Raw genomic sequence first — 15,208 nt, 5'->3', positions numbered from 1 at the left:
CCGACTTCCCTTACCCAGCCCAGAACACGACCTTCCCTAAGCCCTGCACATGGATATAAGACCAAAAAGTCTTATGAACTGAGCAAAGCGATGTTCAGAAGCCCCGGCCAGGATACTGAAATCTTAACACTTGGTTTCTTTTTTCAGAGTTCCTTTAGCACATGGTATATACAAAAATCACCAGCTGATCTCACCCTTTATGTCCCTATGCACAATCATGTTGCTGTGAAGGTACGAGACTCCCTCGAGAATCTGGCGAGTGTATTTCCGGGTTACATTTTCCGTGAGAGCGCCATACGCCTTCAGCTGGTCTTTCACTGACCCCTGCACCAAGAGCAAACAGAAGGGATTGGCAAAGAAATGATAAACCACCAATCTTGCAGCCTCCATTCAATTCCCACGAGCTGTGACTCTGTTATACACCCAACCAGCACAGTAATGAATTCTGGCCTCTTCTACAGCCTTTTTGTGAGGCTCTTGGAGCATCTTGCCCTAAGAAGCCCCTTTTAAGAAAAGCAAGGGCATGCTTTATGGCAAAAATAGCTTAAGGAGGTTCTGTCTGCTTCCTCCATCCTTGAGCTGTGCTGGTACCACTGTTTGTGAAGACAAGCAATAAAATAATTCAGCAGACTGATCTGGGTCAAAAGTCTCCCTTTTCGCAGGGTCAGTTTTAGCCTAATTTGCTGTACTATATGACTCTGCTAACTCAGCCTGATTTACAGGTTGGCCCAAGTCCTTTGGTAGAACAAATTCAGACTGAAGAAAAGAACTGGCCTTAGTGACTAACGAAGATAATTTCAAAGACAAGACGCTTAAGAAAAAAAAAGCCCTGAAGAGGTGATTTTGGGCGTAAATAAAAAGAAAGTTGGTGGCATTATATATGATCCTATGATTATAACCCAGTATGAGAAAGGGACATACATAAGAGGGTATAAGGTAGATTACATAGGGTAATCACAGCAACTAATAAATCAACTAACAAAACGACCCCGCTCACTTTATGGTCAGTGACCATGCTGCTTGTGTGGGCTCTTACCCCTGGCATGTACTCCATGAAGATGGTTAAGGTCTTCTCTGCTCGATCCCGTAAGCAGCCATAATACTGAACAATACGTTCATGCTGAAGATTCTTCAGCAGCTGAATTTCACACTCCAGGGCACTCACCTCCTATGATATTGAAGGAGAAAATAAGGTTCCAGCCTCAAGAAATATTCCATCCTAATAGATCTGTCCATGTCACTGGTAGGATGAGACCACTACGACACTGAGGGAGTCTACTCCATGGCACTGGTTCACCTACTTCTTGGAAAAGGCAAACATGACCAGCACTTCACATTAATCCTTACTGTATAATACGCAGGTTTGTATTGGTGCAGAAGCTTTCATAGTCAGAACCACAGGCAGTATCATATATGGACTCAGTACTGCAAAAACTTTATTTCTTGTCTTGATTCTGTCAGCTGAATGGCTTTAGCCAAGTTGGTTGAAAGCACGCCTCACTCACAACACATATAACCTTAGTTCTCACCACTAAGCTGAGGGCAGTGAGTGTTAATTTCAATTATGAAAAAGTTCTGAATACAGTTATTGAATTTCTAGGGATCCTTCTGTAGGAACCTCAACCCATTAGAGAGCAAGACTACAGGTGCTAAAAGTTCCTTAACTTCTTTTGTCACTCAGTCCTGTTCTGAGTCACGCTGATGATTTTACTTGAATCAACCTTAGAAACAGCTTCCTGGCTTATTTACTTCAAAGAATCTGCAGCTATGCACATGAAACTGATTCTCTGCTTTATTCTTGCCACAGACAACAGGGTATCATAGCGCAAAGGCAAAAAGGCTATCCAACAATTTCAGACTGAATCAGAGATGTTTGTTGCCCAGGAAGAGTATCAGGTTCTTGCTGAATCCAGGGAATGAACAGGATGAACATCAAAGGTACCGAAGCACAAGGATTTATGGAAAAAGGAATGATGGTTTCCCCCAGATTAGTCCCACTTAACTCTCTCCACTCCCTCCACTGGAAGGTGCCAGGTTCACTTCTCTCACTTTGGGAGAGGATGCAGCTCTTCAAGAGCAAGGACCTGGCTGCCACAGAAATGCATGGAACCAGAAGGAGTTGCTTAATCAGGTCAACTGATAGTTTAAGGTTTGGAGTTTCAGTGCCTTCAAAATACATTCCAGCCTGTTCTTCCTTGGCTCAGACTTACTGTCTGATTTACAACAGAGACATGGTATAACTTAGAACTTCCCAAGTTAGGACTTCTCTTGGCACCAACACCCCATATAAAATCAGAATAATTAAATCTTCACGGATCAGTTATTCCAGCTCAAAGTTAATTTGTTCAATATTGGGAAACTGGTACATTGTTAAAACACTAGCAAAGAACCTAACAGCCATTCCAGCTGCGTCCACTGTGCAGGGAATCGTGTGCTAACCTATAATTTCAAGGTGCCCCTTCCCATCTCCACTATTTCTAATGTGTTGTCACATTACTGTTCTTTATTGATTTACACACCACAGTTCAATTTGTTTTAAGGATAGGGAGAATTCAGAAGCAGAAACCAGTAATTAATACACTTGATATAGGACCTACCATGTAAGGCCAGAAAGTGGGTTTTCCAAGCGCATGCAACTTTTTTTGTTTAAAAAAGAAAAAAAGTTCTACTCTTTCTGGGTTTAGTTTCATTCACATCCATGTCTAACCAGGAACACAGGGCAGTCTAGTATTCCTCAAGTAACCTGGCAACAAACCAAAAAGCTGAGAAGGGAGAGCCAAAAATGAAGCCAGAAAATGGATTTTAGTTTCAGACTGAAGTTAATAATACAGAAAAGTAATTTTTAAATGACTCTTACTCCTCTCCATATGACTTGAAACCCTAGCACAAATTAAAGAAGATACGAGCTTTCAAGGACAGATACAGGCACTTTACAGGATCTCAAAGTCTGCATAATGCATTTTAGAAGCTGTGATGAGAATTACCTTGCTTGTTTCAGGACTCTCTGGGTCAAACTGGACTTGCTTAGCTGCAAGCTCTCTGCCCGTGTCCACATCATAGCACAAATACACACGACCAAAGGCACCCTGGCCCAGCAGTTTTCCTCGTCGCCAGTTTATTGGAGCACTCGGAGCTAAAAATGAACAGGAACAATTTCTCTTTTCATTACACTGTTTAAAGACAATGGTGATCTTTTCAAAGATCAGTCCCCACCATACTGAGATTGAAACAGATATTTTGCAGTTGAAGAAACAGATACGAGGCACTCTCCCAGTATAAGGGAGTTAGTGGCAGAACTCTGAACAGAATCCAACCATTCAGACTCTCAGGACCTGCTGACTAGTGTCCCATTAAAGTGAAACATTTTGCAAAGATATATTATAGGCAAGTTATTCAATGAGGTTAATGAAATTTCATTCCACCAGCAGAGTGGATTCTACAACATCACTATCTTAAGAGGTGGTGCAGCAATTAAACAGCATCTTCCAAGCCTTGATCTGCAGTTACTACATGCATCAGATGAGGAACAGCTGGATCAGCCAGGCTAAATCAATCCTACCCAGCTGGGAATGACTGTTAAGCTTCTGGGACAACCTGAAGGACATTACTTCTGAGTTTTTTGCCAACCATTGGTTAGTTTGGGGTTCCTTCTCCTGCAGGAAGGATTACACTACAAGGCTATCTTTACAGCAGAAGAATCAGAAGTCATAATTCCCTACTAGAAACTGATAAGGTAGGGGCCATAATGTAAGCACGGTGCAGGTATCTCCTTTACCTGCTGAACAACCAGACTCTAATAAAAATATACATGAGAACCAGCTAAAGCAGCCACCTCCAATACCCCAGCAGGAGGTTATGTCAGCAGGGAATTATGAGTTCTCATTGTTCTACTGCGCTGGCAAGCGCATTGCACAAGCAGCAGTCTCCTGACCCAGAGATTAACACCTGAGCCCAGTTTTCCAGACTGCACTTAATACCAAAACATATTACTCAAAGACCAGTGCTTTAGCTCTAACTTTGAACACGATACTACCAGACTCATGCAGTGCAATGCATCCAATTATGTTGTATTTAACAAGAAACTCTAAAAACAAAGACAGGAACCAACCATCTGGACAGTGTGAAAATACAGAAGAGCTGAGAGATCAGCTTTGCCATGTCTAATTTAATGAGATTTACTGCCAGTTGGTGTTTTAGTGTGTTGCTTACTCTGCTGCATTAATGTCTTCATTTTGATCCTTAAATTACTGTATGGGATATCTAAAGTTCATCAGTAATGATTTATGTTCCATTTCTTTTTTTATAATATAAAGTTCCCTAAAAACCAATGCAGGAATGCTATTAATACAGAAGTAAATCTTTCTACTAAGAAGCAAGGAAAATAAATACAACCCTTAACTAGTAAAATAACTGTAATCCACAAGCCTGACTACAAATGTTAATGCATCAAGAAAATAAACAAGCTTGTCTGACTGTTTTAAGAACCCTGTAGATCATCTAGATCCAATCAACTTACAGGTTTTTTTTCTACTTAGCTGAATTTCCAATGCTTTCTAAAGGAGAGGCCAGCTCCCAGGGCAAGACTACATATTCTTAGAAGAAAAAGAGGACCTGTCTTTAGATGAGACAGACTGGTCTCAAAACACAGCCATGTAATTATGTGGTTTTGAATGGTAATATATTGGGTCTGGAGCGCATCTCTAAAAGCCTTTCCTGCCCATAACCCCAGGCCTTTCCCCAGTTATCACCAGGGTGACTGCTTACATTTGGTGGGAATGTTCCTCTCCTGCACACCAAGGGCATTTTCGCTGTCGGCACTCCGCAGGCGCCCCCGGGGGTCCAGGTACTGCAATGCCAGGCCCAGATTTTCTCCGTTGGTGCTTAAGGAACGACTTGAAGGGACCAAAGTGAAGAGATTCCCTTGGTGACGCCGTATCCGAGGAAACGTCCTCCGGCCTGCAGAAAGAAGTAAAATTTTTAAATAACATGTTGACAAATGGAAGGTAATGGCTGGAGGTTGAGCAACAAAGAGAAGAGAGAGAAAAAAATGTGTTCGGGTCTGTTCCCATGGAGTAGAATCTACTGTCAAGCAGACAAGATGCAAAAATGTAACAGTTCAGGGCTGATGCTGCTTGAGTTCAGCACAGCTTTGGATCATTCTCAAAGTAGAAGGGAGAGAACACTTTGTAATGCCCTCAGTGCAGTAGTGCAAGGTCTAAGCTTGCCTTCCAAAGCAAAAATCTGATTTACAGGTTACCACACAAGCTCCAAGACTTGTTAACAACTACACAGACAGAATGATTTTCTAGATAACGTGCCTGGACTTGCGAATAAAATCCATAAAACAAAGATTATGACAACTTGCACCTCTTAGGAAACTTTGAGAAATTAATTTGCATAAAGCCATCTGATGAGCAGAGATGTGATTCTTTATGTCACTGGTATATTTAAAAGTCCCAGAAGCAAGTTTGCATTGCGAATTAGCAAAGCATAACAAATCCCTGAGGTAGGAACCCACTATATGTGGCCAAGGCTAATAACTACGTCCACTGCTCAACCCCAGCACTGATCAGCCTGGATATCCCCAGAAAGGGCAAAATAAACAAAGAATTACAAACAGCCATCATGGGTTGCTATGAAAATGTGGCATTGTGCATGGCAGCATTAACTCCAGCACTAACTGCAAGGACCAGGGCGCTTCCAGACTCTTCAACTAGGAGTTACACTCGCTCTGGAGGTTGCCATTGCCTCACCTTCTTTTTCAAGCCTGGAATCAAAGGTCTGACCAACTCACCATCGTTGTAGTCTTTGTGCTGCATGGAGACATTGTAGCGCCGAGGGTAGGTCCCACCTTTCCCCGCTTTGTCGTAGATCTGATTCTCACGGTCTGGAATGAGATACAAAGAGAGAAGTGAGGCTTCTTCAAAAAGTATACGTTCTAATGACAGAATTTTCCTGTAATAGCAGGTTTTTTAGGAAGAGGTAATAACTAATTTCATAGCTTTTCAATCAACACATCCCCAGTTTTTGTATTTATACAATCCCAGCAAGCATGGAGGGTAGTCAGCAAACAGCAGAAAATGACTGGATCAAATAATCTTTATACTGGACACCGACATACCTGAGAACTCCTGTCTATTATCAGGAAAGCTTTGTGCCCTTGACATCCGTGACTTCCGAAAAGAAGGACTATTAAAGAAAGAAGGCAAGAATAAGTTCGGCTATCTACTAGAGTGAAACCTAGAAGGACTTTAAATAGAAGCTAATATATTTGCACATTGGTAACAGTGATTCTCAAATCCATGTTGCTGCAATAATTTCATGCTATGTCTGCAAAGCTACAGCCAGGCTAAGCCCCAGTAACCAGACTATCTCCCAATGGACAGTCATCTTTTCTGTTCAGTTTGTGCCATTTATTCAGTGGTTCTCCAGTCTGTGGGATAAGACCCAGTGCTTCCTTCAGACACATGAAGTGGAAGGTTAAACCCAAGGCTAAGAGCAAAACAGGGTTCTGCTTGCACCACACCGCTCACAGGGCAGTAGAGAACAGGGGCTACTACTGCCCCAGTGATTTAGCATGAGGGGTAAGAGTTCCTCTCATGAAAACTTCTGTGCACCTTCCTCTCTACCAGCAGCAGATAAGCCTAAACACAAACACTGCTTACAGCCCTCATGTTTCTCCTCTGCCTTGTCTGGCAGGTCTTTAACATCTCTTAAAAGATTACAGTAACTCCATCTGTGCCAAAGCCATGTTATTAGCACTTTTTTTTGTTAACCAGTGTAAATGGAGTAAGCCTGACAAAGCTTTCAGACTCCCAAACAAGATTCCTTTCCTACTACCCAAAAAACAGCTTCCCCAGATGATGTTCACTCCTACAAGGAATAACCAAAATGGCTTGCTTTTTTTCCCCCTCTTGCTCCACTTAGGGCAGGGAGAGGGGAGAGAAGGACAGGTAACAAATCAGCAGGAATCAGCTTGGAGGAATCTTAAGAATATGGTGAAGCCCAATATTACAGGTGCTGGGAAGCCACAGTTGCTGTTCAAGATAAGAGGACCTACGGCTGCCCACCAACACCTCCAGCAACACCAACAGCAAAGGGAAGAAAAAGATCTAGAGCCTCTAGACTACATCAAAGGGAGAGCCCCCCTATTTACCTTTGGAATGACTATTATATCTTGCAGGACACAGGAATCTAGTGTAATGATATATTTCTGTAACCTTAGAATAGTTTCTTGGGTTTTTTTAAATGAACAAGCAGAGCCTTGTCTAAAAGAGATTTAAATACCCTGCAGCCAGATGTTCTCAGAGCCTAGGCTCCACACAGACTGCATGCTTTAGAACTTTGTATTTATAACATACAGCTACTGAAGCACCAGTTTGTTGGTGTATGCTTTTGCCAAAAAATAAAACTGCCTTAAGACATAGTTAATTCTCTCTAAGAAATATATTGGGATATAGGTAGGATATGACTTCCTATTACTCTCCAAGAAAATTTATGAGATGGAAAACAGACTTTAGCATATGTACAACTGGCATTTCAATTTGAGCACATAAGTTCCTACCAGCCTGTACATTTGTACCTGTCTGCTGACCTGTCCAAGGACTGACAGCTTCCTGACACCGAGTTTTCAGCACTGCTTAAAGGGTCCAGCATCTGCAACACAGAGAAAAACCACATGGCAACACCCGTTCAGTCTAATGCCTAAAAGAAGCTGTGCAAGAGGATCAGAGTCCACTGCTGCTTGCCTGGAGGACGTCCAGACGAAGAGGGGAGTCTAAAGCTATTTAGAATACGCATTTTTCCTTTATCTCCCACAGAAATTGTTAAGGACATACCAATTTTGAGACACTGCTTTAGGTGTTGGAGGACTCTGCTGTGAAAAATGAAAGCTTAAGTCAGCCTTGTGCTGCGTTTTGATCCCAACTGACTTCAGGAACAGAGTCTCTGCTGGTGCTACTGCATTGCTGCCTCCACCTGCAAGTTGCCCTTTGGCCTTACTTCCTACTTTTTTGAATGGAGAGCACAGTTTCAAATGCAAGAGGGTCACACAAACCCAGTAATAGGAAACCTGAGCATACATGTGTAATGTGCACCAAAACCGCTCATTCAGAGGTGGGGAGACAATGCCCAATAACACATGGCAACTGCTTCTGGCAGTCCTACAAAGGCTTTGAACTTGCACATCTACAAAATAGTCTGAAGTGTAGTTTAAATTAACAAAGCAGTACTAGTAGGTGCTAATGCAACTACAGCCAGTGAATATTCTGGAGTGAAAAAGAGGGCCCAGAGAGCAGCAGTGAGTTCCTTCACAGCTGGACTTACTTTTTTTTCACCCTAATGCTCATACTTACACACTGTTCATTGGTTTCTGGGATGAATTCGCCTTCACTATTTATGCTGGTGTAGGAACCCTGCCGAGCAATGCGCTGTTGCCTCTCTGGAACGTACCCAGGAGGTGGTGAACTTCGGCCCGTGTTCTGGGAACCTGGGCCAGAAAGAAGGACATTTTTGATATTTATGCTTAATGAAATGAGACTGCACATCCATGTACACAAAATCCAAATATTCACCTCTAATGCTAGACCTCTATGATCACAGCAGTTCTGGAGTGAACCTTACAGTCTGGACAGAAACAGAATCAGGAGGTGCCACGCCAAAAAGCAAATCATTCAATGAGCACCTGTACTGTCATTTTAGACAGTGCAAGATTATTGGTGAAGCTCCTAACAGAGCAGTCACCTATTTCTAACCTCTTCTGCTCAACCTTCTGAGCATCATTTCAGTATCTCAAGGAAGGCAGAGGACGCCAGGAATCCCTGGCTTTTGGGTGACCTTCACTTCACTGCTAATCTCCACTAAACAGAACACTTGCTAGGGCAACCAACCTTCTGTCTTGATTATAAGTTTGCCAACCAGTATCATTTACCTTGAGTGACAGCACTGTTCCTGCTAATCATCATCAGCTGAGCTAATTATACTGACACTGAGCAATTTCAGTGTCACTTGGGAGCACTGTTACCTTTGTAAATAACCCCAAAATTTCTGTTTACTGTGCGAAAAATGAAACTGTATGACTGGTTTGGGCAAAAACACATGGAAATCAATTCTGCACTCTCTGTTAATTATGTAAGATAGCTAGATGGACAGAGAGTATGTCTAGGGGCCAAAGGATGAGAAAACCATTTTACTCATCCGTTAATGGTACGACCTACAGAGTTTCTGTTGTGCTACCTACTGAGAGAAACTTCACCCCTAGAATTTATTTGTTTCCTTGCAGATCTCAAAGATGATACTGTAGAAACAGGAAGATACAAAATCCTTTTTTTGCAGTGACCTATCCACCTGCAACTCCCACCAAGTCACACTGTGAGCTCCAAGAAATGCTGTGGTCCAGCCAATCTACTCAAGGTCACCCATGAAGTCAGAGGCAGCATTTTAAGATCAGCTCTCAAGCTGTGCTCTTTACAATGCTGTCTTTAATTAACTGTGTGTACTCAGCTGCTATGAAAGATGGGTAAAGATCAGCAAATACTCTCCCAAGGAAAATATTTTTTACAGAAGTTATTGTAATAAAGAGTGAAGGCAAACATGGGCAGAAGCTAACTGAAAACCAGTGCACACACCTTTCAGAGGACTGCGGAAGGAAAAAAAACCCCAATGCTGGCATGGCTTAGAGTGCATGGGGGGGGTGAACTACATGCAAAAAAAAAAAAGAGAATCTATTGCTTAGAGCTACCACCTGATTTTCCAAGTAGCTCTGCAGGGCTCACGTGACATTATAAGCCAACTGGTGTGGAGATAAACAAGAGAGCGTGCTTTGGGGCTTCAGTGAGTCACGGGAGCACACTTTCACTCTTTCCGATACAATGCCACGGCTGGCCAAAGGGAGCCCAAGTCCTGCTGGCATCGGCCCAGCCACTATTGTGGAAAGGCCACCATCACTGGGCAGGAAAAGGAAGTCGGCACTAAATCAATGTATATCAAAGGAAGTGAGTGGAAAAAACACAAGTGCTGCCAGAATGCTTAGCAATTTTTTTTTTTTTAAATAAAAGTTATCTTTACTTCCAAACCTCTGAATTGGTGACAGCAAGCTTGAGCCCCGTCCACTTTAGAAGGCAGGAACTACACAGATATATCTCCTGCATGCAAACAGCTTTTGTTGAGTGCTGCTTTCAACTTTCATTGCGTGACGTGGTATGAATAGGAAAATCTCGATGCCCAAAACACTAGGAAACAGGGGTACATTCCTTTTCCAAATCAAAAGATAGAAAAGAGAAGGAAGAAGAAATAGATTCAAGGCTGAGCTATTGCCAAATTACTGTCAGACCTCTGACAGAACTGGAACTCTTCTGGACCTCTTAATAATGTAACAGTCTGGTACTTCGACATGTTCAGAAAATAAAACCAATGCTTTCTTGACTGATGAATGACAGGCTAATCAGAAAGTGTCCATAAGCTGGGTAAGAGGAAAGAGTCTGTCCAACTGGGATACAGAAGGGGCCCCTTATTACTATACAGTTTACCCACGACAGACACTCGGTACAGTCTGTTAGCTTTGGCATCATTATTTGGATACCTTAGAATGCCAATAAAGGAGAAGATTTTTTTTTTTTTTAAATAAAATATTTTTGGCATTGAATTTGTCTGAAAAAAGAAACGTCGTGTTCAGACGTGCATGGATACTGCTGCTTTCTTCATAGGACCGAGGAATGTTGCTCTTTTTATCCACATTAACTTCTAACTAGAAAGGATGGGAAAACTCTTTTTGTCCCAGTTTCAGTCACGTACCTCACAAGCTTTCAGCACTTCTTTGTTTGTTTGCTACGTCATAGAAGCAAACGGTACAAAAGGGGATCAGCAGACTCTAGACAGGATACAAACAGGTTTGCTAGACAAGTGTAGTATTGAGAACTACTGGTCTAGTTCTCAAGTCCTTCTGAGTCCTTCCTTCCTGAGCTTACTCTCCCAACTACCTTTGGTCAGAACAGTGTGAATCGGACTTTGGTTTAGACTCCCCAGTACAGAGATTGTCTATTCTAGTTTAATTGGATTTATTATTTAACACTACTGTTAGACTGCAAATACTGATCTAAAATCCTGTAATGATTATGCCTCAAGTTTACACAGTTAATGAAATTGCAGCACTCCTCTTCCACAGAGGGAGCTGGTTTAGAAATTGGAAACAAAACAACTCTGACATTCCCGGCTCCTAGTACTGCCCTCATGATTTGCAGCACCTGTCATCAGAAGCACTAGGTCTGACAAGCCCTGAAATAGCTGTTGTAACTAACACAGCCATCCTCTGCTGCTGCTTCCAGCAAAATTTAGCTTTTCTCACTTCTAAAGCAAAAATCATTTACACAGAACACCATAGTCTCTAGCCTTCATACTGCAAATCCCTATTATTGCCCACCTTCTTCCTGCTCTTTCACTGCTCACTGAGTCAGATTCTAAATCACAGACATTTTTTTCTTTTTTGGACCCATGAGTCTCTGAAGCAGTTTCAGATGTTTTACTTTTTCATATAAAAAGTGAACAGCTTTGAGCAGCCATCAACCACAGATTTGAATAGTACTTCATAGTTATACAGGGGGTTGTAACACAGATATTGGGGCAACTCGGACAAATCTACCAGAGATAGAAGTCTTAAAAATTACAGGAGTCTTACCTTTCCACTAAACATGAGTTCACTAAGCAAACAGAAACACAAAGGAAACGAGACAAAGGTACATATTACTCTGACTTTTCTCATTACCTTTTGTGCAGCTGCACCACTCACCTATGATATTAGCCTTGTGCTCTACTCATCTGAGAGTGAAAGGTTAGGGAACTCAGTATGTAGGGCACTGGTTGGATATGCAGTGGCAATTCCTGTGCTACTAGTAAAATGCTTGATTACAGGAGTGAGGACAGATTCCAAAGACCAACATACAAAAAAAAAAAAAAAAATCAAATCTAGGTTTCATGAACTGAAATTGCCAATCTAAATAAAAAGCTTAATGGACTCACGTAAGCTTTCCAAATTTCTAACCTCAATGGATCTGGCTTTAGGACATCCCCTTTAGCAGCTCCTCAGCTGTTCAACAACTTAGTAAGGAACTTTGAAACATTCTATTGTAAACATATTAAGAGCTTTTGAAAATGAACTGCCTTGTCCTAGAATAACCTTTCAATTTCTCATATAAATGCTATACCATAAACACTAGTGCCCCAAACATCAAGTTTCACAAAACAAAGACAAGCAGAAGTGGCAAAAATACTCACTGACAGACAGATGCCTACTTCTGGGTTCTGGCTGCTGATAGGGAGTGCTCACATCCCCCACAGATTGGGAAGTTTTAATCCTGACTTGTTTGGGCAGTCCAGAATGGGGTGAAGAACTGGTCTGTTGGGTAAAATAAAAAAACAATAAAATGAGACTGAGGAGCTCAAGCAGTCTGGCCACAGTTTCAAAAATACCATTATGTTTAGTAGCAAGAAAGTAGCTGAGGAATAGTTCTAGAGCCTGAAGTCTTATTAACTTCACAGAACACAAACAATAAAGGCAGCAGAAGAGCAAGCTTTACAATTACGGTGTAAACCAGGAGTCGAACAACTAGAGCATGCTACCCTCCAGCCTCAAATCAAATGCAGGATTTACAAGTCTCAACGTTTGTCTTCCAGTAGCATCTACCTATGAACCAACAAGAAGGGGCTCATACCGCTCACTGAGACCAGAACATGGAATAACCTACAATTTCCATCAGCCACTGTGGCCAGCAGAGATAAATTATGAATCTTGCACTCTTTCAGAAGCAGTTACATAGCAACCTGACTCCCCACCATCTTTAAAAAGTAAACTGACAACTCAGACTAAGCAAAAATAAATTTGAGAGAGCTTAAGAGCACAAAGAGTTTGGAGAATGCTGCCTGTGTTGCTTTTATTCATCTTTCCCTGAACTTACACAGACATAATCTAATTAAAGATCATTTTTGCACAGTGCCTTCATCTCATTCAAAGCAGGAAGAGGAATGAAAGGAGACATGTCAATGAACTTCTCCCCAATTTGCTGAGAAAGATAGAAGGGGTAACTCCAGCACGCTTTGTAGGAGGAGGACCTGCAGGAGGGTTTTACAATTTAGGGTGGAAGGATGCCATCCAGGAGAACTGTTCCCCTCCTTGTGCAGCAGTTCTGCCACGAGAAACTGCAGGGCCACGTCAGACTCCAGAAGGTGCTCACCTGGCAATACCGAGACTGCAGCTTCAGGCAGCTAACACCTCTGTGCTCTCTCCATGGATGATACAGGGGACATGGGCTCTTAACAGAGCACTGAGCAGGACACCAACTATCTGAGGATGGTGCACTAAGGTCTGAACATACGAAATACTGTGAATTGCCAACCTCCCCCAAGCAGATGAAATCCTATGCATGTCAAAGCAGGTGCTCAATACTAGTGGACACTTTCAATTTTAATCTTCTTGTCCCAGAGCACTCAAGAGGATATAATATTCCCTTCCTGATGTATTACAGAATTTAACTAATGTTAACTTATTTTACTGAGATGAAGAGAACCAAAGATACCCCAAGGAAATGAAATCTGACCTCTGAAAATTATTTGAATGTGACTGGCAAACAAGGTGTGAGGTCACACAATTAAAAAAGTATCGAACAGTTGCTCATTTAATAAGCACTTACCCCTGCACAGAGTAAGGAGGGAGCCTGATTTAAGTTACATAAACTCTACCATGAATAGATTCATGGGAGATGAATAAAGGGAGCAGAGGTCATACCATTTATGTGGACAGTCTGGCTTTAGTACTCTAGGTGCTCAACTTAACCAGTTCTTCCCATTAGTTTCTGAACAGAAAGAAAGGACTGACAACAGAAGTGAGTTGCTTGATAAAAGAAAGCACGAATGAGCCACAGAAAGAGGCACAAGAAAATTAATATAAATGCTATTCACGAACACAGGCTCTCAGTACTAGTCACACAGCTACTGCTGTAAAGTTAATTTGTTTTATATACATATTTGTGCCAAAGTCACGGCATTACCTTTCCATCCCCAGAAAAAGAAAAGAGCACAACCAAAACAAAATCTGCATCCTGTACTTCAGGAAAAATAATGCTTCCCGCTCCCTCAGTGGGATGAGATCATGCAGCCAAGAAACCTCCTTCAGACTTGTGGGCTTTTGCTTTATCACATGTAGGGCTCTCCTGTCAGGCAACTCAGAGCTGAAGAGGAAGTCGGAGGAGAGGGGGGAAACAGTGGCACTTACTGAAGACTTCGCTGTTTGTTTCTGCTTTGAGCAAAAGAGGAAAAAACAGCTAATAAAAGGACAACACCACAGTACTGGCTACTGGCTGGTGTAGGGATGAGATTTACTAAGTGTTTACTGTAGGTGGCTTATGTAAAGTTTAGATAGTATCATTTAACATCTGGTTTGCAGCCTGAAGACACCAAAATTAGAGGGCTGTAAAAGAGGATTGTTTTACTACGTAATACCAAAAGTTAAGGCCACCTTTTACAGACTATTTCCTGACAACGCAGAACAAAGTCTGACTCTGCTAGGTCAGACCAAAGGCCTTCTTGCCAAGTATTGTCTTCAGAACAGCCAGTAATAAATGCAAGGGCACAGAACAAGGAACAGCATCATCCCCTCCTACACCTTTCCAGCTTTTGGCATCCAGTTGTTTGGGAAAGGGCTGTTAACACTCCTCAAGGTCTTTTCATTTCTATTAACATGGATTACCAAATTCAAAAGTAACGAGAAGTATATTTAAGTTCTCCTGACAGTTCCAAGAATTACAGGTGTGATTATTACAAGAGTTTGAGCTCACAGTCTGCAGAACTTGAATAGGGATGAACATTCAAGATCGACAAGCTACTACCAACAGAGCTTTCAAGACAGAGCACCTTTTTGTATCACACTCTTCAAAAGAATTTGCTAATTTGCAAATAAAATATCTAAAGCTATCAAGGTCTTTGGCTTGAAAAAGCCATATGACCTTAATTCTGAAAAAACGACATTGGTTGAGTGAACAAAGTTCTCCAGTCACAGATCAGGAATAATGGAAACTTCTGACTCTTTTTGTGCTCTTCAGCTTGCAGTTCAATTCACTGTCCATAACAGGCAGCTTTGGGAGCTTGACTTAAAGACTTACTCCTCAGGTTATGATCTTTTCTGCTAAAAAGTGCAAACTACATTGACTCTCACTGCCATGGC

General features: G+C 41.9%; 1 protein-coding gene across 4 annotated transcripts in view; it reads right to left on the bottom strand.

Annotated features, from left to right (window-relative positions):
- The window catches only part of MAP3K3 (mitogen-activated protein kinase kinase kinase 3), a 43,544-nt gene that overhangs the window by 11,014 nt on the left and 17,322 nt on the right, over positions 1–15,208 (bottom strand). For 2 of the 4 annotated variants that reach the window (XM_074849487.1, XM_074849484.1), the window contains exons 7-15: positions 12,268–12,388; positions 8,355–8,488; positions 7,583–7,656; positions 6,122–6,189; positions 5,795–5,887; positions 4,765–4,956; positions 2,985–3,133; positions 1,037–1,168; positions 195–324 (exon numbers count right to left, since the gene is read on the bottom strand). In XM_074849487.1, the coding sequence (XP_074705588.1) occupies positions 195–324; positions 1,037–1,168; positions 2,985–3,133; positions 4,765–4,956; positions 5,795–5,887; positions 6,122–6,189; positions 7,583–7,656; positions 8,355–8,488; positions 12,268–12,388 (1,093 nt within the window). The remainder of the gene's footprint in view (positions 1–194; positions 325–1,036; positions 1,169–2,984; positions 3,134–4,764; positions 4,957–5,794; positions 5,888–6,121; positions 6,190–7,582; positions 7,657–8,354; positions 8,489–12,267; positions 12,389–15,208) is intronic. The other 2 variants (XM_074849486.1, XM_074849485.1) reach the window with 2 other exon arrangements.

Source organism: Strix aluco, chromosome 24, assembly GCF_031877795.1.
Source record: "Strix aluco isolate bStrAlu1 chromosome 24, bStrAlu1.hap1, whole genome shotgun sequence".
NCBI classification, from domain to species: Eukaryota; Metazoa; Chordata; class Aves; order Strigiformes; family Strigidae; genus Strix; species Strix aluco.
The sequence above is the reverse complement of the archived record's forward strand: the minus strand, read 5'-3'. Positions and strand labels throughout refer to the sequence as shown.